Raw genomic sequence first — 24347 nt, 5'->3', positions numbered from 1 at the left:
TAACTTTTCTTGTTGATATTTCTTTGCCGCCGCCCTATGCACCTCAGGCTTGTTTTTTTGGTATGTAGCGGACACTGCTTTATGAATATTTGAATTCTTTTGTTGAGAAAGCCACTCCAGAGCGGTGAACCTCAGGGTTGCACGGAGCATAGTTTTTTGCCACGGTCCGAATTTGCTTTTGCCTCGTGGCATTGGTGTATATAGCACAACGTTCGCGAGATGGATTGGGTGTGGAAATGAAAAGAGATGATTCCTGAGAGCAGTGTGTGATAACACTGAACTGAGTCGGAAATGTATTGCTATTAGAAACACCACCAGTTTCATATGGCAAATAAGCATCAACATGGCTGCTGGAAATATTTTGCGTAAAATGTAACCGTTGTACAGGGTTACCTTAGTTACAGAATTTTGCGTTAGTTCACCATTACGATAAACTTCAAAAATGAATTAGAAAACCTGTCAAGCTGTTGTTAACTTGAATAGACCACCATAAGTATGGGGTTTGGGACATGTCATCAAAATATGCATCGGCACTCGAATAGTTGTTAACATCACTGTCATGGGATATTATATTGTACTTTTGTAAGGTGTTTATACATCAAGAAAATTGTTTCAAAGTGCCCAAAAAGTTTTCAATGGCATGATCAACTACTAGTTTATGTACCTGTCCACCTAGATTTTGACTGCCATGCATAACGTAAGATAGCGCCCAGAAATAGGCATGCTCCATCACCTACAATTGTTACGGCAGTGTGTGGTGTCAACACACCATTTACATTTTCAATTTGCATTTTGAATTGATTTTATGGATAAGAATTAAAGTGCATTTTATACTTGTATAAATAAACTTCTTAAAGATAGAAAGATAATTTAAACCAAAGAGTCAGCAACAGTAATTGCAATGAAGTAAGAAATAAAAAATACTGTTTTTGGGAACAGACCAATGCAGCTCCAAAATATTAATCATCAAATTTTTAAAAATAGCAAGAAATGCGCCCACTTGCAATGACGTGTGCCCTCACACGCATGCAAGTTTGGGTTGCACACTCGCTGACATTAACTTTGTGAGTTTTCGTTAATTCTCAGTTTCCCATACATGGGCACCAATTAGCTAAGTTGTGGGCAGGGCGTCCATCCGGCACACTAAAAATGTTATTCTGTTTACAATTACTGTAATATTAAATTGTAATTATATATTATGACTCCACTATCAGATGTGAAAAGAGGATTCATTTTTTTTAGTCATAACCATATCTTGAACTAACGTTGGGAGCAAGCAATTAGGCACGTAAACGTACTTTATAATGACGATTTTAAAATGTAATTTTTAATTATTCTAACATCTTCGGTTTGTGAGATATGGGTATCCTTCCAAATAAATTCACCCCCCTTTTCCACCTACTTAATTGAATTTTTGGAAAATGGTAAAACACTGGTTTCTCTATTTTTGAGAAGTATCGAGCACTAATAGAGTGGAGTCCTTTTACATTTTAAGTTGAAAGATCTGGAAATTATTATATTGGAGTTCAAGCCATCCATAGCCCCGGGACTGGATGGTATCCCAAATGGCCTGTATAACACAAATGTGATGCTATGGGTCAATGTTGTGTATATCATTTTCAAGCCATCCATAGCCCCGGGACTGGATGGTATCCCAAATGGCCTGTATAACACAAATGTGATGCTATGGGTCAATGTTGTGTATATCATTTTCTTTAAACATTGTTACCACAGGTCGTAGTCCTCTATCATGGAGCCGCCAAGATTTTCTGTTATTTTCTTTTTGGTTCTATTAATCAGTGGATTGGGGATGAAAACATTCTCTGGGCACAACAATCCGGTTTTAGAAAGGGTTTTAATACAGTAACGAATCTCTGGATTTGAATGTATTTTATTTGGGATACTTTATTAACTCAACAAGACCTTATACATATGTTTTATTGATTTTTATCATATTTTATTTATGGAAAAAACTGAAAAGAAGCGGACTTGCATATGCACATTTTATATTTTGAAAGAGCACTTTACACGAGTAACAACAAGGTCTGTATCAAAATTAATTTGGAAGGTGAACTTAGTAAAGAGTTGGATGTTAATTATGGCCTATAACAGGGCTGTATGTTAGCGACGGTCCTGTTTAATGTATACTTGGCCAAATTAGGTAGGTCATTATAAAATTTCGGCAATAATCCACCTCGCGTTTCGCAATGCTTAATTGCCTGGCTACCGTATGCTGATGACATTGTTATTTTTGACCAGACAGTGATAGGATTACAGCATAGCCTTAAGGCCCTTGAAAGAAATGCCTTAGAACATGGTCTAATTAACCTACAGAAAACCAAAATTATGGCCATAACAGCAAACGGCAGAAACTTAGAGCTACAATTGACATTACAGGGGAACTCATTGACTATATGAAAAGGCATATATGCACCAGGGCTGACATTAATTTTTTTTGCACAGACCAGTTTTGGTCTTACTTGTTTTCGGGGGAAAATGTGGTTATGAATTTTACAATATTTTATCTATTGAAGGAAATTAAGAGACTAGTATGACTTTGCCATTTTATAAACTTTAGGTGCTTTTTAGTAATTAGGCGAGCACTCTGTACTTTGGCTTTAAAACGCAAGTTTTTACTAATTGCTCTTATTATTTTCTGTATTCTTTTACTGTGTTTTTTTAATGTGTAAAAGGTTATAATTAACCAATAAACACACAAAAAATATATATGTGCGTATATAGATAGGCACTGAATTTTTATCCCTGCTTTTATCTTGCATCCAGGTAATTCGTGTTGTGTACATTTTGCTAGTTATTTTAATTGTAGATGCAGTCGAAATATTACAATCGGCTCACAAATCTGCAAACAGCCTAATGGAGGGCAGGCTCTGATGCCACTGGGACATTTTCTCACAATGTGTTGTTACCGACTTATGAGTTGCCTTACATAACGGAGCTAAAAAATGGTACAAGCTAATATCCCAAATTAATAGAATTGGTAGAACATGCGTTTAATATGTATTCTCGCTACTTCCTTTTGCTAGGCTGGTATTATTGAAGAAATGCTGGAAGATACCTTTGAAAGCATGGATGACCAAGAGGACATGGAAGAGGAAGCAGAGATGGAAATCGACAAAATACTGTTTGATATCACAGCAGGTACATGTCTCCTTTCTCTTAAGTGAACGCAGTGTTATTTGACCATAGGTTATACAGTATGAATTATTTGGAGCGTCCCATGCTTTAATAGTGTTAAAGTAGTAATCCAGGTTTTCTCTTTGACAATAAAACTGGCTTGCTTTTCATAGCACTCTATGTGGCATTTTCTACTGGGCACCACACCCACATCACACCTTCTCAGTGTTGGGCTGGCTTTTTTGTGCTGTGGTGATGTATGAGGATCCTTTCCTGAGGAGGAATTCGAAACCTCTGTGCAATGTGGCAGATACACTGGGGATTAACAAACTGGTTCAGTTGGCTAGTAAAAGTATAAATCGCTTAATATTTCAGGCATTTATTAAACGCACATTAAAAACTGCAGATTAGTATTAAAACAAATGAACTACAGAGCTCATGATGACTTTAGCTTGCATTCAAAGTTTGGATCACTTTTAAATGTTTGCAAAAAGTTTAACTATACACAACACTTTTTTCATCATAGTCAAATTCGGTTGCCTTGATCTGGGGTGCTCAATACTTGAAATATGAACCCAACAGTTTGCTTACCAAGATATGCAGCATTTTATTGCTTTTCAAAAACGGTGCTAGCAATAAACTGCTTGTTTTTATTTATGTATGTGCTGTATATCTCTTTCCACTGCATTCAATCATCTCTTAATAGCACAGACAAATGAGGACGTTCACACCGAAAATCTGTAGTTGCATTCCAGATCCTGATGAGAGACTAGGCAAGAAGAGCGGGAGATACGAAGGGAGGTATTTTGGGACATTTACAACAAAGCCCTGCATTCCCATTCCGAATCCTGCCTAGGCATAGAACATGGGTAGAATAGAAGAAGAAATGAGTAGATGGGAACAGAGAAATATTCGAGCCTTACCCATATAAAGGGAGCACAGGCAGGAGACGGCATCTTCTCTACATTGTCATCAGTAGATTAAAACATCTTGAATGGAGAAAAAATGTCATTGAATGAAGTTCTAGGCAGAAGGATTGATCACCTTTCCATGACAACCCAGGCAGAATTGTGACAGTGATCCATCCTGACAAGCAACTACAGATGGGGAAGGGCTATTGCAATAACATCTTCCACCCATGTTAAGAGTACAGCAATCAAAGAACGTACATGGAGCAAATGCTCCTTCATCGTTCTGGAATTTAAATGAATGGCAACTTGACTTCACTTCAATTTATATAAACTGCTATTCAATCTGATAGAAATAAGCTATAAAGACAAGACATTATGGTGCTTCATCAGAGATTCCTTCTGCTTTTAAGTGCTGCAGTGAAGGGTATTGATATTACCCAATTTAACTATACACTATTTGTCAGCCTTGGATGGATGAAGGCCTGAATTGGCCCTACATGGATTCCAACCTGCGAAATGCAGGCTAAGAGAAGTGCTTCACTTGAGACCTAGTCTGCCCATGAAATTGTTGCAGCATTCCAGTGTGCTCGGAGTTGATGGGCGTCCATTGGGAAAGGACTGGAGAGCTTGGGAGAACTTTCAAGGGATGTTACAGATCTGGTAGCGGCTCCAGAACACACAACTCCTGCTGTTCACACCCTGTCCTTGAATAAAGTTTCTCCTTTTCAGATCTTGAAAGAAAACATTTTATTTCCAATGACACCTCGCTTTTTCCGGCTGGCTGACTCTCACTAGAGGAAGCCAGGCTGACTTAGTACAGAAAAGGACATTTGTTATAAGTACATGTAAAAACTTGAAAGCACTCTTTACAGGTGTGCTCATAATTTCTCCCCACGTACTTAAATGCTGCACAAAGACGCTTTCTGCATTATTACGTATATAGATAAAGGTAATTGACTAGAAAGATGCTGTAAAAAGGACATTTAAATACTCCAAATACAGTCGTTTGCTTCTGTAAGAGTTTAATTTTCTTTTTATACTCCCACGTCCTGTCCCCTTATCACCAAACTTGTTGGAGTTAATCTCATGCATGATGCGAAGCCACAGTCTTAAAAGTAAAAATCATCTGCACATGCACAGGGGCACACACATCCAGCGTGGTTCTCCCTAATGGATACTTATGAAACCAACAGCCATTCGTTTTTTCCCCAGACATGCTGGTCATCGTAGAAGGTATGGCTGTGTGCTTTCATTTTTTCTTTCCTTTATGTTCTATTGACACTTGCATTTGATTTCATTTTAATTGCATCACCAGGGGCAGTCTGTCCTCACTGCCTGTCAGTGGAAGGAGCGGATTGGCTCCGGTTATATCCAATGGCTGCTATAAAGGCTTTACATAGACAGCGCAGCAGGTGCGTGCCCTTCGTGCCGAAGTTGTGCCAAAGTTTAGCCTGTCTGGGCCCGTCCGGGTTCAGAGGGGAAGCTTTGTGTTGCAGGATGTATTCTCATGAGGTTTTACTTGGTCTGCGCCGGCTGGTCTGATTTTACCAACAGGTATGCTAACTCCTGGGTTAAATGCAATAACTAAAACCATAGATGCAAATCATTTGGTGGCTTTACTTATTAACGCACAATCTATGGTGGCCCATGCTCGGTTATTGTAAGAGGTGCTATTTGAAATGCAGCCTGACCTGGACTTTGTAACTGAGACCTGGTTGATGTAGGTGTTAGGCAGAATCCTGTGCGGTTCCCTTAGGGAGCACTACAGAAGATTAACACTACAGGTATGAGCAATAAATCCCCTTTGGTATCGTTCTGTTCCACAAAGATTTAGTTGGTAGCTGTGGCTAAGCAGTCAGACATCTCTCAAGAGGGAGATGAACAGTATTCAGGGTTTACACAATAGGGCTACAGCACTTATGGCACAATGAAACACTGACCATGGCTTTGTATTAAAATGAATATATATATTTATTTTACACACTTCTAGTTCAACACATTAATCACAGTTAATAAAGCAAGATAAAATCAGTCAGGAAAAGTATACACAACTCCCTAGTTAAATTGTAGACAAGTTTGAGCAAGAGTGAAAACTGAGCAAAATGGCACAGTGAAAACCAAACACAAATGTCACTCTAGCAATTTCTCACAAGGGAGGGAAAACACAAGTTATACAGAAATATCATCTTACACACCCTAGCAACACTTCCCATAAGTTTGTGATCAAGTTTAGGCAAGGCAGTGCTTTAGCATAGCGAATACTCAAATGAAAACCGAGCAAAATGGCACTTCACAAGTTTAAAAAGTGGGAAGGAAAAGGTGGTTATAAGAAGTAGGTGCACCAACACAGTTCTGGTTGAGAAGCAATCTAGAAAAGGCAGTTCTAACAAATTTAGACAGTCAATAGGCCTTTGCCAAATTCAGTGGTACAGGGCAAAGGGCCCAGGAGCAAAATGTTCTTGTAGCTGCAGTTAAGTCTTTGGTTAACGATTTTGAAAAGATGGATGCAGAAGTTGAAAGACCATGCTTAGAAGATGGGGGCGGCCAACCCAACAGGTAGGTAAAGGATTTAAAACACCTTTAGCACTACCACTCAAAAAGGGCGGCCTGGCGGAACAATATACCTTAATATGAAGTAGTGGCTCCTGCGGTGGCAGTTGTTCCTGGTAGTTCCTGCAGTTCGGGGTATCCAGCCGAAGGAGAGGCTCTCATCGTGGAGGAAGGTTCGAGTTACTGCACTACCCAGGGATGAAACCAGCCGCGGTGCTGCCCGGCGAATAAAAGGTATGCTCCTTTAAATCGCTGTCCGGGTGCTTGGCTATCCGGTTTCCGAGTACAGGGTACTGACGATTCGACCAAGGCAGGTCCAGAAAGGCGATTGGCAAACTGGTTGGCCCCACCAGCTCAAGGGAAGCAGGCTCTTACAGATGAAGATAAGTGGTGAGATGCTGCAGCAAGGCTTCACCGGTGGTTCAGTTGTTGCAGGTGTCTTTGGCTTCTCTCCTCTTCGGCTTCTTAGTTCCAGTGGCGACGTCTTGCTCTTCCAGTCCTCGAGACCATGCTTTCATGCAAAAAGATCCCCATTCATACAGCCTAGCTGTCACTCACACAGTGGAGTGGTCATCTTGGCGGGAGACCCTCCAGCCTATCGGGACAGAGGGCGACATGGGTCCTACTCCCCCTCCCACATAATGGACCCACCCCAGACTCAGTGGCGCCGAAAGGAGGGCATCTTGGCAGAAGCCCGCCAAAAGGACGAACAAAGGACCCCCGACCTGGGTTAGGAGTTTAGAGAAAGACACAAGAAAGAAGTTAGATTAAAGTTCTGGCAAATAAAACCTACCGCAGTAAAGTTAATATTAAATTACACTGGCGGTATGTCGTAGCCTCGAACAATGGGAAAATCCCATAGGGAAATATTCACTGTCGAATATTTACGGTAGTAACCACTGCCACCAGCCAGAAACTTTTGAGAGGGACTGTGCGGTATCCTCTCGAAAATGAACACCAGGGAAAAACCTATTAACCCTTCCCAGTAGCTCCATAGTAAGATGGGTTGTACTGGTTTAGTTCATAAAAATTGACTAGTAAAGTCAATGGAGACTTTACATCACCTGGGAGACAGTAGTCAGTCCCAGGGTATGGAGTCTGTGTTTGGGGGTCACCATGACACCCCTGTGTCACTGCACTGAGGGTCCTGTGTAACACGTGTATAAAGATGGTTCCTATGAGGGTGAGAAAAACCCCATAGACATTAAACACAAAAATAGCCTAGAACACACATAGCAAAAAGTGCCTAAGAGTGGTAAAAAGAGTCTCACTTTTAGCAGGAGAAAAAATCAAACCCTTCAAATCCACCAAAGCTGCTGGGGGACTCTATAGGTAAGGGAAATTAGCCATAAGAGGAGAATTCTCCCTAACAGAAGGCTTCCTCTCCGATATTTTGCCATGTCCTCCGGGATCAATATAGTATTGTTCATCTTGACTGGGCCTCTGCCCATCCGGGGAAGGCAGGGGTTCCAGTGATGTTTAAGTCCACTTGTCCACATTTATACGATTCCCCGGACTCACAAACTGCATATGGAAGCGTTGCTGATACGTTTTACTTTATCAGCTTCCTTTTCGTGGCATTTTTTTGCTTGGTGCTTTTTATATTCTTTCTTGGATTTCATAGCGGCCTTGCAAGTGAAACATGTACTGTGGTCTGACCATAGACTTATTTCTCCAGCATGGGGTCTGGCATGGATTCACATGCTCATGAATATTCCCCGTCGTCAGGCTGGGAATCCTCGGTAAAGAAAAATCAGTATCAGTTTCGTTTCTGATCTGTCTTTCGTAGTAGTAACCAATCACTGATCTCTGCGTCATACTGAACACAGCCAATGACTGCCATCTCCCTAAGCCCCGCCTCTGGCAGCCATCTTCAGATTTTTTTACCGCACGTTCAAGTGTTGGGAGTCCTCGTGCTTGGCTCTCGAGCTTTTGCTGTGTTTTTGCGCTTTTTCAGGTGAATTTTCACATTTTTCGGTTAATCGAGCCTCAAGCTCCACCGTTTCTACTCCTGTTAACGGGTACCTGTTGCGGGATTTTCCTACGCCCCTCAAGGGTGAAGATTTCGTCGGATCAACCTTTTGGAGGATTCCAGAAGATTTGCGGCCTACTTCGAGATGGCCCAGGACGTGAGTTCGTCACCCGGACCCAAGCTGTTTCGCAGCTGCCCTGGATGCGGGCTGCAGAATGTGTTTAAGGAGGACGAACATTCGCGATGCCTCTACTGTCTTCATGGGGACAAGACTCATGTAGAGGGGGACTGCCCGTTCTGCAAGAACTTGTCGGAGCGGACCATGAGGGACCGTCGATCCCGTCTCGCCAGCTGGTTGGCGAAGGGCTCAACGGGTGAGAAGAAGAAGAAAGGGTCCGAGCGGGCTTCTAAGTCCTGTGCGGGCGCCCCGGCGACGGGGGCCCAACACCAGGCCAAGCGCCGCGAGTCCACTGGCTCCGGGAACGCCGAAAGGTCAGGCTCTTCGGTCGCCAGGCAGGGCGCGCCTTCCCCGGCACCGTCAACCACAAGCCAGCGCTCCGGTTCGGGGAAGAGGAAGTCCGAGACCCCGGGTAAGCTTCGGGAGAAGCCCCGTCTGATCTCGGAAGAGGGGGAGCGAGGCATCGCCCCTCCCCTCCACCTAAGGAGAAGGCCCGGGACGCACCTAAGGTGGTGAAGGCCCCTACCCAGCAGGCAAAGGCCTCTATCGAGGCGATCGCGGCGACTCTGGCCAAGCCGGCAGAGACCCCGCCAGCGGAGACTGCCTCCGGGACTAGAGTTTCCCGGCCGCCAAGGAGGGAATCCTGTTTTCAGCCCTTTGTCATGGCCACCATGATGGAAGAAGCGAGGGGGGGCACGGTAGCCTCCTCGAGCTCGGAGTCAGCCTCGGAGGAGGAACTGACCGAGGCCGTGAGGAATCTCGAAGTCCAATTCGAGAAGGTTCGATCCCGTAAGGAAGATCCTCGGGAGATAACCGAGGAAGAAGACGATGGCGAGGAAGAGCAGCCTTCCCTTCCGGTGCAGCCGGAACCTAGGCCTCAGGATAGCTCGGCGGCCATTTTGTCTGCGATCCAGTCCTTATGCTCTGAGATAAGGACGAGATTACCACGGCCCAGGCCAGAGGACCTGCGACCTGGCCTGTCGGGAAGTCCTCAGAACAAACGACAGAGGACCCAACCCTCTCCTCGACTCGCCCCCGTAAGGCTTACAGTTCCCTCCTCATCCTCCCACGAGTCGGGAGAAGACGGTGCGATGGGCTCGACGACGGGTTCTGAGGGCGACTACGACGGAACGGGTCTCCCGTCTCCCATCGCACGGGCCTCGCCGCCCGACGAGATTGGCTCATTCCACGCCATGATCGCCAGGGCGTCCGAATTGTTCCAGCTCTGCCCGGAGGAGCAGAAAAAGGAAGGTTTCCTCTATCAGCGCCGGGAGGCCAAGAGGAACACTGTCATTGCGGTGCCTTTAATCAATGACATCTGGGAGGAGGGCCTGTCGGTTCTCAAGAACCCCTCCACGGCACCAGCCAAACGGGACCGGTACGAGAAGAAGTACCGGGTCCCCGAAACCGCTCCCCTGTGCCTCAGGGCCCAGCCAACGCCACACTTGGTCGTCTCGGTGGTGGCGAAGAAGAAAGCGACGGGGTCAGGAGCCTCGACGTCGAATTCCCCGCCGGACGGCGAGGGAAAGAAGTTGGACGCCATGGGGCGGCGGGTCATTTTGTCGGCGGCGACGTCGATCAAAGCGGCCAACGCCCTGGTGATCGTGGCCCGTTATGACAGGGAGCTCTGGTTTAAGATGGCCCCCATATTGGACTTCCTACCGGACGACAAGAGGTCCGAGGCCCTGGAAATACTTCAAGAAGGTGAGGTGGCGTCGGACCACGCCATAACGGTGGCAACCGATATTGCCGATAGCGGGTTCCGCCAGCTGGGCAACGGTGTTTGCCTACGACGACGGGGTTGGCTCCGGGCGACCGACTTCCGTCAGGACGTCCAGACCAGGGTGTTGGACATGCCGTTCGACGGCAGCAACTTGTTCGGGAAGGCGGTGGACGAATCCCTTCAAGCCATAAAGACGGACACGGAGACGGCCCGCGCACTAGGAGCCCTTCAGCAACGACGGCCCTTTCGGAGCTCCGGAGGCAGGCAGGGTGCCTCCAAGGGATCCAGCGGTGGCTCATTGTCCTACCGCCAGGCGGCACGCTCCTCGTCTCAGGAGGCCTACAGGGGTCGCGGAAAGCAGGGAGCACCTCGCCGCCGTCGGCAAGGTGGCTAGGGCGGCAAGGCCACCACCTCCAAGCAGGACTGAACCGGCCGTGGCCTCGGGCCCCCACCGAAGCACCCCGGTGGGAGGCCGGCTGACGAAGTTCATCGGCGTGTGGAAGTCCATCTCCACCGACCGTTGGGTGCTGGATACCCTGGCAAGAGGACACTCTATCGAATTCCTGAAGAAGTGCCCTCACGTTCTTCCTGTGGCCAGGAAGGAAAATCACGTCCCGCAACTGTTGTTGGAAGTACGGGCGATGCTCAGGAAAGGCGCCATCAAGCTTGTCCCGAAGAGGCTCCGGGGTGTACTCAAGGTACTTCCTCGTCAGGAAGAAGACGGGCGGCTGGCGCCCCATCCTGGACCTTCGTCATTTGAACAAATACATCAGGTCACAAAAGTTCAGGATGGTCACCCTCCAGCACGTGCTGGGACAGCTGGAGGAAAGCGATTTTCTATCGTCGTTGGACCTGGAGGATGCTTACTTCCACGTTCCCATCCTCAAGTCACCGAAAGTTCCTCAGGTTCGTCGTCCAGGGACGCCACTACCAATTCAGAGCACTGCCGTTCGGATTGAAGTCGGCTCCCAGGGTCTTTACCAAGTGCCTAGTACCTGTGGCGGCGCGGCTGCACCTGCAGGGGATTCACGTCTACCCCTACCTGGACGACTGGCTCATCCGCTCAAGGACGAGGGAACTCGCCGTCGAACACACTGCGAGGACCGTCCAGCTACTCACAGTCGCAGGTGGCCCTGTTTCTGGGAGCGAAGCTCGATACAGTGAGGCGCCTGGCGGCACAGTTGGAAGAACGGACGAAGACCATTCTAGGCAAAGTGCAGCGTCTGCTAGCCACGGACGTGGCCAGGGTGAGGTCCATCAAGTCCCTCCTGTGGATGATGTCCTCTTGCATCTACCTGGTGCACCTCTGCAGACTACGGATGCGCCCTCTTCAAGAATTTCTCGATGCCCGTTGGATGCAGGCGACGGGCACCTTCGAAGACAGGGTCCCCCTCAACGAGGTGTTCCGGTGGGCGATTCTCTGGTGGGGCGTTCGAGCGCACCTCACGGCGGGCAAGGACTTTCAGACGCCGGCGTACCAGGAGACGGTGACGACGGACGCCTCCCTGGAAGGCTGGGGCGCCCACACCGGAGATCTCCACGCAAGAGGCCTCTGGCTCCCGGAGGAGAGGCTCCTGCACATCAACGTCCTCGAACTCCGAGCCGTGTTCTGTACTCTCAAATCGTTCCTCCCGTCGCTCAAGGGCAAGGTGGTGCGGATCTTCACGGACAACACCGTGACAATGTTTTACATACGGAAGTAGGGAGGCACCAGATCCCCAGCCCTATCCAAGGAGGCACAGGATCTGTGGCACTGGGCGGTCGCCCAGGGGATGTTCCTGGTTCCCTTCCACCTGGCAGGAGAAAGAAACACCATCACCGACTCGCTCAGCAGGGAGCTGCGCGCTTGTCACGAGTGGAAACTGCGCCAGGATCAGGTGGATCAACTCTTCCGACAATGGGGCAAACCTCAAAACGACCTGTTCGCAACAGCGACGAACTCGAAGTGCAAGAGGTTCGCCAGCAGGTTTCCCCAGCCGAGAAGCATGGGCAATGCGTTCTCGTTCTCCTGGGATGGTCTATACCTGTATGCGTTCCCTCTGTTGCCGTTGCTGCTTCGACTCATCAACCAGCTCAAGAGGTCCCGGTGCAGGATGATCCTCGTCGCACCGGCGTGGCCGAGGCAGGTCTGGTTCCCGGACCTTCTGGACTCGTCAACGTCCCCTCCAATCAAGCTGTCGGCGGACGCGGACCTTCTCTCCAGAGAAGGAGGCGCCATCTTCCACCACGACCTGGCGTCGCTGAACCTGCAGGCTTGGCTCCTGCAGCGCTAGAGTTTGGAGGCTACGATATACCGGCCGATTGCAGAGAGGTTCTTGCAAAGGCCAGGGCGTCCTCGACTCTCAAATGCTACGGTCATAAGTGGAAGAGGTTCTCTATCTGGTGCCGAGCACAGAAGATCAACCCCCTACGGATTACGGCCCCTCAAGTGCTGCCGTACCTGCTATCGCTAGCAAAGGCTGGGCTACCCCATGCCTCCATTAAGATTCATCTGGCGGCTATCTCCAGATATACCAGAACCACAGGACGGACGTCCCTGTGGTCCCATCGACTGGTAAAAGAGTTTATGAAAGGACTGTTCCGGTCGTTCCCGCCGGTGAAGGCCCCGGCCTCAGCCCCGGCGTGGGATCTTAACGTGGTGCTGACCAGGCTCATGGGGCCCCCATTCGAGCCGATGCACTCCGCACCGATGAAGTTTGTGTCGTGGAAGACTGCATTCCTGGTGGCCATTACCTCCGCACGACGAGTGGGAGAGATCCAGGCCCTATCCTGCAAAGCACCGTACTTGACTTTCCATGCCTCGAGGGTGGTGCTTAGGAAGCACCCCTCCTTTATGCCCAAGGTGCCGTTGGACTTCATCTTAACGAGCCCCTGGTATTACCTGTTTTCTTCCCGTCTCCTTCGTCGCCGGCCGAGAGGACTTTGCACTCGCTGGATGTGGCTAGAGCGCTGAAGTTCTACGTGGACCGCACAAAGACTTTTCGGAGGACATCACAGTTATTTGTGAACTTTGGACCTGTGAATCAAGGGAAGGCTCTCTCAAAGTCTTTTATTTCCAGATGGCTCTCCGGCTGCATCATGCACTGCCACCGGTTGGCTAACCGACCGCTGCCAGGCCGTCCGAGAGCCCATTCGACCAGAGCGATCGCTGCTACTACGGCGTTCTTATTTGGTGTGCCCCTGCTGGACATCTGCAGGGCTGCTACGTGGAGGTCGACGCACACCTTCACGAGATTCTACTGCGTCGATCGGGATTCCAGGGAGGAGAGTCCAGGGTCGGCCAAGCAGTGCTGCGCAACCTGTTCGCTTAAGGTGAGTCTGGTGAGGAGGTAAGAGATGCTTAATGTTGAGCCTTTTGCCACCTCCCGTGGTTGTGAATGTGTGTTCTTCTATGTATTCTTATATTCATGAGCATGTGAATCCATGCCAGACCCCATGCTGGAGAAGGAACAAGTTACTTACCTGTAACTGTTGTTCTCCAGCATGGGTCTGGCATGGATTCACATGCGAACCCTCCCGCCTACCCCTCTGCGGCTCTTCACTTGGTCATACTGCCACTTCACGTGCTACCAAATCTGAAGATGGCTGCCAGAGACGGGGCTTAGGGAGAGGGTAGTCATTGGCTGTGGTCAGTATGACGCAGAGATCAGTGATTGGTTACTACTACGAAAGACAGATCAGAAACGAAACTGATACTGATTTTTCTTTATCGAGGATTCCGAAGCCTGACGACGGGGAATATTCATGAGTATGTGAATCCATGCCAGACCCATGCTGGAGAACAACAGTTACAGGTAAGTAACTTGTTCCTTCTTTTAACATTCTGAGCCTATAGGGCGCCCTAAGGGGCCCTCAGTCACTTTCTGGAGATGCAATTGGCATACAGTTGACTCTCAGCTGCTGTCCTTTGAAATTGTGTCTTGGTGTAAGGCAGTGGATAACATGGATTTCTCGTTACTCTCTGGCATCTTAGCTGATGTTGCTAATCCGCTTACATTAGTCCAGGCCAGGAAAACGCCCTTCTGAGACCTGGTTCACAGACTCTTTGAGAGCATCCCTCCTGAAAGTTAGTCAGGCACAGCGTAAGTGGCGCTGTAAGTATGGCTCCATTGAGAAGGGTACTTCTTGACACCTCGCTAGATCGTACCATCAGGAGGTGTTAACAGCTAAACAATCTTATTTTATTAGAAAGGTGAAGTCTACCCTCAATTAAAGGGACTCTTCTCAGTGGCAAATTCCTTTTCTTCAGCCACAGTGTTCTCCATCAGTGCCTGATTCCCAGGCTTTGTTTGATTCACTGTCGGATTTCTTTGACACCAACATTGTGACTATCAATGATAACCTCTTGGGAGGCATGTAGCCTATAGCAACAGCTCCAATCCATGATATTATGGCTGTTGCTGGCACGGAATGTAATTTGTTAGCTGACTTTTCAGCTACTGAAGTCATACAGGCAGCAGAACGCCTCAAGTCAGCGGCTCCGTCTGACCCTATTCCTCTGCCCACTCTTAAAATGATACTACCAACTATGACCCCTTGGGTTGTTGTGGCAGTGAACTCCTCCTGCCGAATGGGGACTGTGCCAACAGAATTGAAGCAAGCTACAGTGATCTCTCTTCTTAAAAAACCATTGCTGGATGCGGCAGTGCTGGCTAACTTTCCCCCTATTTCTCTCCTTCCTTTTTTTATGAAGCTATTTGAGTCTTTAATAGCACCTTTTACTTTCTTCTTTTCTTGAATCATCACTTTCTCTCAATGCTTTTCAGTCGGGATTTCGTCCAGGACGAGCCACCGAAAGTGACCAGGTGTCTGTGGTCAATGATCTCACTGTGGTGGTGGATCAGGGCAGGGTGGGAGCCCTAATTTTATAAGACTGTCGACCACACCGTCCTGATATCTCGCCGCAGGTCTCTCATGGACCATCCTGCACTGGTTTGTCTCGTTCCTTGCGAATAGAAGTCAATCTTTATTGTTGTCTCCCATTCTTTCCTCTTCTCGCATGTTGTTTTGTTGTGTTCCTCAGGAGTCGGTCTTGTCCCCTATGCTTTTCAACATCTATATTCAGGAGCTTATTCGCCTCATCCGTTCCCATGGCTTTGTTATTCGTATGCAGCTGACACGCAGATACTGGTCCGTCTTGATCGTGACCAGGGGTCTGTGGCTCCTGGGCTAGGGGAGTGTCTGTCGGCAGTGGATAATTGGATGAGTGTGAATTGGCTGAAGCTGAATGGGGACAAGACCGACATCTTGGTGGTGGGTTCTTCTACTTCTGCAGCATGGTCTGATTCCATCTGGCAGATGTATACAAATTGACCTAATGACAATTGATCGCGGGAGAATTGATCAAATTTAAAAGGTCAATTAGGACATCTAAAACCCCCCACAACCCTCCACTCAATCCATTTATATTATGTATTATCCCAAACCTATATATATATATATATATATATATATAATATATATATATTTCTGAGGCTTGTGGAATCTGCTTAGATCACATGCTGTGCATAGGCCGACATCTAGTGGAGGCTGCGGAGTATTAGTTTGTTTTTCGAAACTCGAAAATGGGCGTCGACACAGGGCGTGCCAGTAATACTATCCCTAGTGTGACGTCCACTGTACCCAAGATCCCTCACGCGTCTAGGATCCTCAGATTGTTTTTTTCCGCCATACTGGTCGGAAGCATTTTGCGGAGTCCCCTGGCCTTAGCCATACTTTTGCTAAAATATTAATTTATTTACATCCTTCCCCATCCCAACTTCGAACTTTGACACTCGACGCCGGCTGGAGAAGAAATCGACCGTCGGCTGCTGCACGACAGATTTGGGCCTCGGAAGGCCTCTGGCCTCGGCCCGGGCCTTGGAAGGCCTCTGTCCTCGGCCCTGCAAGTAGGGAGAGTGGGGGGTTGAACATACTCTACACTCTTGGTATATAGGTACACCTTATACATTTCCTACACTTAACAGCCTGCTGCCTCAAGGTGCGTATGGAGGGTACCCCTTTTCAATTCTACCCCAAGTGCAATCGCAAATACCCTTGGGTCGACAGGCACGCCACGTGCAATCTCTGCTTGCCGAGGGACCACCCTGAAGCGAACTGCAGAGCGTGTAGTAGGTTTAAACCTAAGACACTTAAGGACCGTTCGACGAAGCATTGGGCCCACCACGCCAGGCAGGCGGCCATGGCAGCGGAGGGCGCCTTCAACGGCGGCATCGACGCCGTACTTTCGGACGGCGAGGGCATTACGCCGTCGAAAGACAGCCAACCGCAGGTCCCAGACCTCGGAAGGTCGTCCGGCAGGGCGGCTATGGGGAAGTCCCCCGGCGACACAAGCGATTCGCACACCACACACACTAAACACCCGAAGTCCAACCGAGACTCGACGACGTCGATTTCTTGGAAAGAGGCACAAACAGAACGGTCCGATTCGGTGTCCTCTGGGCGTTCTCGATCGAGATCGCTGCATGACTCCAGGCAATCATCCACTCTTGCCAAGAGTGCCTCGCTCCCTAAGCGAACAGAAGGTCGATCGTCGGAGGACGAAGACGACTTCCACCTCCAGGCCGCGCTCCAGGAGTCGGAGCCCACAGACAAGATCAGCGAGGCCCCACGCTCGAAGGACAGGGACTCTCCCCCCGATCCTCGACGCCAGGCATCGAAAACCTCCGGAGCCACAAAGGGCAGGGAAAACACTTTTCCACTCACGGGGAGGGGGGAAAACAGCAGAAGAAGCAGCCTTTGCACTCTTCCACACCTGTGAAACACTCCACTCCCCCTAAACAGACAGACAAGACCAGGTCTGCTGATATGTCTAAAACCAGCAAATCTACTCAAGATAAATCTCCGAGACTTGCTGAGAGTCATTCCCAGTTCCAAAAAATGGTCGAGTGAAGACATAGATAGGGTCATGTCAAGGATGTCTTCTTTGATTGACTTTTACGATAAAAATCCAGACCATTTCCTTTCGTATGATCCACAAGGGGCGACACCCTCAGGCTCTAATGATCCTATCCACCTGAGTAAGAAGCCCCGGTTTGAGACACAGATGAGGTCTACAGACCCCTTCGAGGTACAACCATACTCACGACCATACTCACTGTATCAAGGAGAGGCTTCCTTTGGTGAGGACCAAGAATTTGGCATGGTAGAAGAGCAAACCGGGACGGGCTACTATGGGGATGATGAGCACCAAGAAGAGGAAGACCCTGAAACCTACAGAGTAGATTCCCCGGTAGAATACGAAGCCCCGGTTACCGACTCCCCTTTCGATAACCAACCCCTCCTAAACGAGGTTCTCGCACGTGCAGCAGAACATTTCCATATTGACACCCACAGTGTCCAGGAGGAGAGGGACTTCACCGGGGAGTTAGTGGGAGAAAGTAGGCCTGTTCCCCAGACCATCCCTATCCTTAAGTCCATTCAGCGAAGAATAGACCCGTCCCTGGTGAACCCGAACCTCACCAGAGCAATCAATCCCAGGGTTGAAAAACTTTTTAGGGCAGCCCAGTCTGACCCTCTCTATATAAGAGGACATCTGAAGCCAGACTCCCTAGTTGTCACTAACACTCGTAAGAGAGCTGTAACACCCTTGTCATCGTCAGAAGCTCCTCCAGACAAGGAGAGCAAAAAACAATATGGTTTCGGCAGGAAAGTAGTCTCAACGTCCGCCTATCAAGCAAGGATTGCAAACTCCACCACCCTGTTGGCCAGCTACAACTGCCATCAGTGGGAAGTCGCGGCACTCAGCCTCTGCTCCGGAACCTTTAAAGGGCCAGTTAGCTCAGATTTCCGCAGAGGGTAGAGCCGTGTCTGGTTGCATTTTGAAAGCAACCTTTGACGCCGCGGACAACGCAGGCAGATTGATAGCAGAAGGCACTGTTATCAAGAGACATGTGTGGTTACGGCAGTCTGGTTTTAAGGCAGAAACCCAGGCATCATTGTTGGACAAACCAGTGGAAGCCGATCTGTTTGGTAAGGCGTCAAGGACGCACTGAAGAATGCCAAGGACGAATACGAGACACTCAAGTCCCTTGGCCAGTTAACCAATAAACCCCCTAACCAGAGAGGGAATAGTAATTTTCGTCGCCCACGCGGCCAAAATTCCCAGAGAGGATCTAACTATTCCCAGGGGCAGGGTACACAGTGGAACAACAGCCAACAGTCTACCCAGGGTTACGGCAGGGGTAATAGGAGAGGTTGTGGTAAAGGCAGAGGCAGCACCAGCAAAGGAGGCGGCACGCCTCCACCAAAGCAGTGACGCTCAGTTCAGGGTCTCTTCTCACGCAACCCCAGTAGGGGGACGCATTTCCAACTTCACCCAGGCTTGGGAAGGGATCACATCAGACAGATGGGTGCTGTCAACAGTATCCACAGGGTACTGTATAGAACTACTGCAGCGTCCCCGGAACCATCCTCCACAACAAAGAGTACACTCTTTAGAACATCAGAAGATTCTCCTCGAGGAGATCGCCATTCTGCTAGAAAAGGACGCGATAGAACTCGTCCCGGGACACCAGGTAAACAAGGGTATTTATTCAACTTACTTCCTTGTGCCCAAAAAAAAAATAGATTTGACAATGCGCCCAGTATTGGATTTACGGCCTGCCAACAAGTATGTCAAGCCCCAAAAGTTTCATAAGACTACGCTACAAGAGGTAATCCCCCTCCTTAAAAAGGGGATTACATGGCAACCTTGGATATGAAAGATGCCTATTTTCATATTTCCATGTTCCCAGCGCACAGAAGGTACTTGCGCTTCAAGGTGGACAGTCGGCACTACCAATTCAAGGTACTGCCCTTCGGGATAGCTTTAGCACCAAGGGTATTCACCAAGGTACTGGCAGTGGCGGCTGCACACCTACGCAGGGAGGCAATCCTGGTGTACCCTTATCTGGACGACTGGTTCATAACGGGGGAAACCCCAGTAATTTGCAGGACAAACATTCAAAGGACTATTCGACCTCCTCCACGAATTAGGCTTCTCAATCAACGAGAAAAAGCCAAGCACCTCCAAACAGTTCCTAGGAGCAATCCTAGATACTCAAGAGGGGTTGACATTTCCTTCAGAGGAAAGAATTCGGAATATACTACTGCAAATTCCACAATATCAGTCCGGTCACCAAATAACGGTACGCAAAGCAATGCGTTTACTGGGCATGATGGCATCATGTATTTACCTGGTCCACCACGTGCGCCTGTGCATGCGTCCCATGCAGGAATGGTTGGCGAAACAGTGGTCGCAGGCAAGTGGTCAGTGGGACGATCTAGTGGTCGTTTCACCAACACTAGTACAAAGCCTTCACTGGTGAACAATAGAGAATCTTGCACAGGGAAAACCCTTTTGCGATCCCAAAGTACAGGCAGTAGTCACTACCGATGCATGTCTGACGGGGTGGGGAGCTCACCATCTCCACCACACAGCTCAGGGTCTCTGGTCTCCCTCAGTGGCCAAGAACCACATCAACCTGCTAGAGCTTCTGGCAGTATTCAGAGTGCTTCAAGCGTTCGAGCCCCACCTACTAAACCTATCAGTGCAAATCCGGACGGACAGCACAACAGCCAAGTTCTACCAGAACAAGCAAGGAGGGACTCGTTCGCCAAATCTGTCCAAGCTTGCCCAGAAAATCTGGATATGGGCACTCAGACGGAACATCTTCCTGTCATCACAACATGTTCCAGGGGAGCTTGATTCCCTAGCGGATGCTCTGAGCAGAGACTCCCTCCCAGAGGAACACGAATGGGTTCTACACAGAGAGGTCGTAGAAAATATCTTCTCTCAGTGGGGTTTCCCCACTATAGACTTATTCGCCACAAGCGAAAACAGACCATGCCCAGGATTTGCATCCAGGTTCCCCCAACCAGACTCCCAAGGGAACGCCCTGTGGATGAACTGGTCCGGGATGTTTGCGTACGGTTTTCCACCAACTCCTCATCAGGAAGGTGGTGAACAAGATGAACAGAGAGTCGATGACGCGCGTCCTAGTTGCTCTCATGTGGGCAAGGCAACCGTGGTTCCCACACCTACGCAGGATGGCGGTGTGCGAGCCCATCAAGCTTCAGCCTGGTACAACCTACTGTCCCAACACCAAGGTCAAACAGTGCATCAGCAACCCAACTCAATGAACCTGGCAGCATGGCTCCTGAGGTCATAGAGTTTGGACATCTCAATTTACCACAGAGGTGTATGGACATCCTAAAGGAATCTAGGAAACAAAACACAAGGCACTGTTACTTTGACAAGTGGAAGAGATTCGTTATCTGGTGCCAGATTAGACAAATCAACCCAGTTGATTGCACTCCCTCCACTATTGTTACATACATGCTCCACCTGCTAGACGCAGGATTGGTTTTTAACTCGCTGAAAGTACACTTGCCAGCCCTGTCGGCATACACCACTTCCCATAACAAGGTCTCGTGGTGGAAAGTACCAGTAGTTAAAGCCTTCATGGAAGGAGTAAAGAGACTTCACCCTCGTATTTCAAACCCACCACCAGGGTGGGACCTTTATGTGGTGCTATCTAAGTTCATGGGACCCCCTTTCGAGCCCATGCATAAAAGCAGTCTCAAACACCTGACTTATAAAACGTCCTTCTTAGTAGCTATTACTTCTATAAGAGGGGTCAGTGAAATTCAGGCTCTGTTAGTGCAGGATCCCTTCTTTACTGTCCATAAAGACAAACTGGTTTTACGCACACACCCTAGGTTCTCACCTAAGTTTATATCTAAATTCCATGTAAACCAGTCCATCGAGCTTCCGGCTTTCTTCCAGGACCCTCAAAGCTCAGCCGAGGTGAAACTACACCCTAGCTGTGCGTAGGGCGGTCCTCTACTATGTAAATAAGACCAGACCGCTAAGAAAAACAGATTCACTGTTTGTCTCCGTAGGTACAGGCAGAGAGGGGGATTGCGTCTCTAAAGGTGCCATCATTTAGTGTATTATTAACTGTATCCAGCTGTGTTACTCACTCTCTGAAAAGACTCTGCCTTTTATGCCAAGGGCCCACTCTAATAGAGGCATTGGGGCCACTCTGGCTTTCATTGCAAATGTACCCCTTGACACCATTTGCAAAGCAGCTACTTGGAGCTCTATTCACACTTTTACTCAGCATTACTGCATTGACACCCATTCCAAGGCAGATACACAAGTGGGACAAGCGGTTCTAAGACACTTATTTGCTCATGACCCTTCTCACATCCCACCTCCTTCTGGTACTGCTCGCTAATCTATGCACAGCATGTGATCTAAGCAGATTCCACAAGCCTCAGAAGGGATACATTACTCACCGTAATCGTATTTCTGATGCTTGTATCTGCTTAGATTCACATGCGACCCACCCTTCCTCCCCTCCGAGAGAAGGCGCATGATTGCTTGTAGTCTTACCTTTCTGTCTATCTGCTTGGATTATCTGTACTCGCGCTACTCCTCATGCTACCTCATGTCAGAAAAATACGATCTGAGGATCCTAGACGCGTGAGGGATCTTGGGTACAGTGGATGTCACACTAGGGATGGTATTACTGGCACGCACTGTCGACGCCCATTTTCGAGTTTCGAAAAACAAACTGTAATACTCCGCAGCTTCCACTAGATGTCGGCCTATGCACAGCATGTGAATCTAAGCAGATACAAGCATCAGAAATACGATTACGGTGAGTAATGTATCATATATATAATATATATATAATAAAGGTAAAGGTCAATTACGACCACTATTAGGTCATTTGGGACAAAAGGTCAATTTGGGTAATACCCTTCTGGCCCCCTTCGCTGAGTGATCTTCCCATTCCTGTGAAGATGGTCAAGAATTTGGGGATCTTGCTGTCATCAGATTTGTCAATGCTACCTCAAGTTACCGCAGTCTGTAAGCCTGGTCACTTTCTGCTGAGAGTGCTGCTCAAAGTTCTGCCTTTCCTGCTGGAACGTTTGACCACTGGTAGTGGCTTCTATTATTACCAGTCAGATCTATTATTGTACTGCACTCTGTTTGGCACAACCTCTCGGGCTGATACACTGGTTGCAACTGTTGCAAAATCTGGCGGCTAGGTTGACCACGACCTATCCTTACGGAGCACATATAAGTGGCAGTAAGATAGCTAAGCAGGTTGAGCGCTCGCTGCTGCGATCTGAGCGTGATCTGCAGGTCGCAGGTTCGAATCCCGGCAAGGCCAACTCAGCCTTTCATCCTTCCGAGGTCGATAAATGAGTACCAATTTTGGTTGGGTGATAATGTCTGTAAATATGTGCTCTGTAAAGTGCTTTAGATAAAGGCGCTATATAAATAACACATCATTATTGTTATGCAGAATTGTATGCAGTACCCTCTGGGACCACCTCACACAATTAGGACTACAGGTGTAAGCAAAACCAACCTTTGGTATAAGTCTGTACTACAGTTTTTGGTAGCGAGCTGAGCAGCCAGGCTTATCTCAAGAGGGAATGTGAGCAGTGAATGTTACACAGAGGTCTTTCAATCACAGTGGTTCAAGTAGACGCTTGCACTCAAGGTTTCTTGATAAAACACTTATTAATTTATTACACAGTCATCTAGAAAACATTCACTAGTAGAAAGCAACTTAATATTATATACAAATACACTCCAGTACAAATCACTAGGTTTCTGAGACAGTTTAAGCTCCCCTGAAGTAGGAGCAAAATGGCATTTCAGTTACTTTAAAGTGATCAAAAAGGTACAAGTTAATAAGAATAGATTACAAATACTCTTTAGGCAGTGCAAATAGTTTCAGTTCACCAGAAGAGTCAATTCGATTCAATAGGCCTAGGCCAAAGTCCATGGGCTAGTGTCTTGGATAGGAAAGAGTAGTTCTGTAATTAAACAGTAAAGTCTTTGCCAAAGTTGCTTGAAGTAGTTTGCAAAAGAATGGATCATATATGAGGTCACAAGCTGATTAGGCCTGTAAGTTGGGAAAGTTCCACAAACTTTCACGACGAGAGGTAAATTCTCTGCATCAGGTTTTCACAGTACCTTAGTATGAAGAAAAGATGCAGCTGAAGACGTTGGTTCCTGGCAGTTCCTGCAGATCTCGCTGTTCCTGAGCCTCAGTCTTGGGGACAAGAGGGAGGACGTCGGGGGACTCCTGCACTGCACGCGGACTGGTCAAAAAATGCTGGCAAAGGGAAGATCTTCGGTTCGAGTAGCTGTCGTCAAGCACACAAGCTGGTGTCCCTCTCCATGGTTAAACCTAACCAGCTCTGAGAATGGTATCCAGGTGGCTTACGAGTTGATTGGTCCCACCAACTCAAAGGAAGAAGTCGCCCTTTCGAGATGAACTTGGCAATTCGGACCTGTGGCAGGGCTTCACCGGGTAAACCAACGGTCCAGGAGTTGCAGCAGCTGTCCTCTTCCAGCTCGTCTTCGGTTCTTTCGTTCCAGTTGTCGACTCTGCCTTTGTAGCCATGAGACTCTCCTTTAATTCAGTTCTCTCCCATTCATTCCTGCCTAGCTGTCACTCACCCAACAGGGTGGCTGTCCTTGCCGGACAGTCAGCCAGCCAATCACACCAGAGTGCATTTGGGTCTCCTAGGAGACAAAGCACAGGGAGTTTCAGGCACCTCCCTCACTGCCTACCCAGCCCAGACACTCGGGCGCCAGAGCCAGTCTTCAGTCCTGAAGCTCGCCAAAGGTGATGGAACAAAGGGACCAAACCTGGTTTGGCGTGCAGAGACAAACTCGAGAAGGACCTTTCCAAAAAGAAACTGCGAAAAAAGAAGACCGGGACCTGTTTTTTACAGAGGGGGCTCAGAGGCCATCGTGAAAAACATGGCTCCCGCGATATAACGCTACCGTTGTTCGCGGTTGGGAAAAATCATGGTAGTTTATTGTAAAACCTTTGCCACCAGCCATTTCGATAGAAAAGGGTA

General features: G+C 48.2%; 1 protein-coding gene across 2 annotated transcripts in view; it reads left to right on the top strand.

The window, feature by feature from the left end:
• LOC138516786 (charged multivesicular body protein 3) overlaps window positions 1-24347 on the top strand; it is a 939210-nt gene that overhangs the window by 864605 nt on the left and 50258 nt on the right. For both annotated transcript variants that reach the window (XM_069632183.1, XM_069632184.1), the window contains one exon: window positions 3045-3159. In XM_069632183.1, the coding sequence (XP_069488284.1) occupies window positions 3045-3159 (115 nt within the window). The remainder of the gene's footprint in view (window positions 1-3044; window positions 3160-24347) is intronic.

Source organism: Ambystoma mexicanum, chromosome 6q (genome assembly GCF_040938575.1).
Source record: "Ambystoma mexicanum isolate Mex_15411 chromosome 6q, UKY_AmexF1_1, whole genome shotgun sequence".
Lineage (NCBI taxonomy): Eukaryota > Metazoa > Chordata > Amphibia > Caudata > Ambystomatidae > Ambystoma > Ambystoma mexicanum.
Note: the sequence above shows the minus strand (reverse complement) of the source record. Positions and strands in the feature narration are given on the sequence as shown.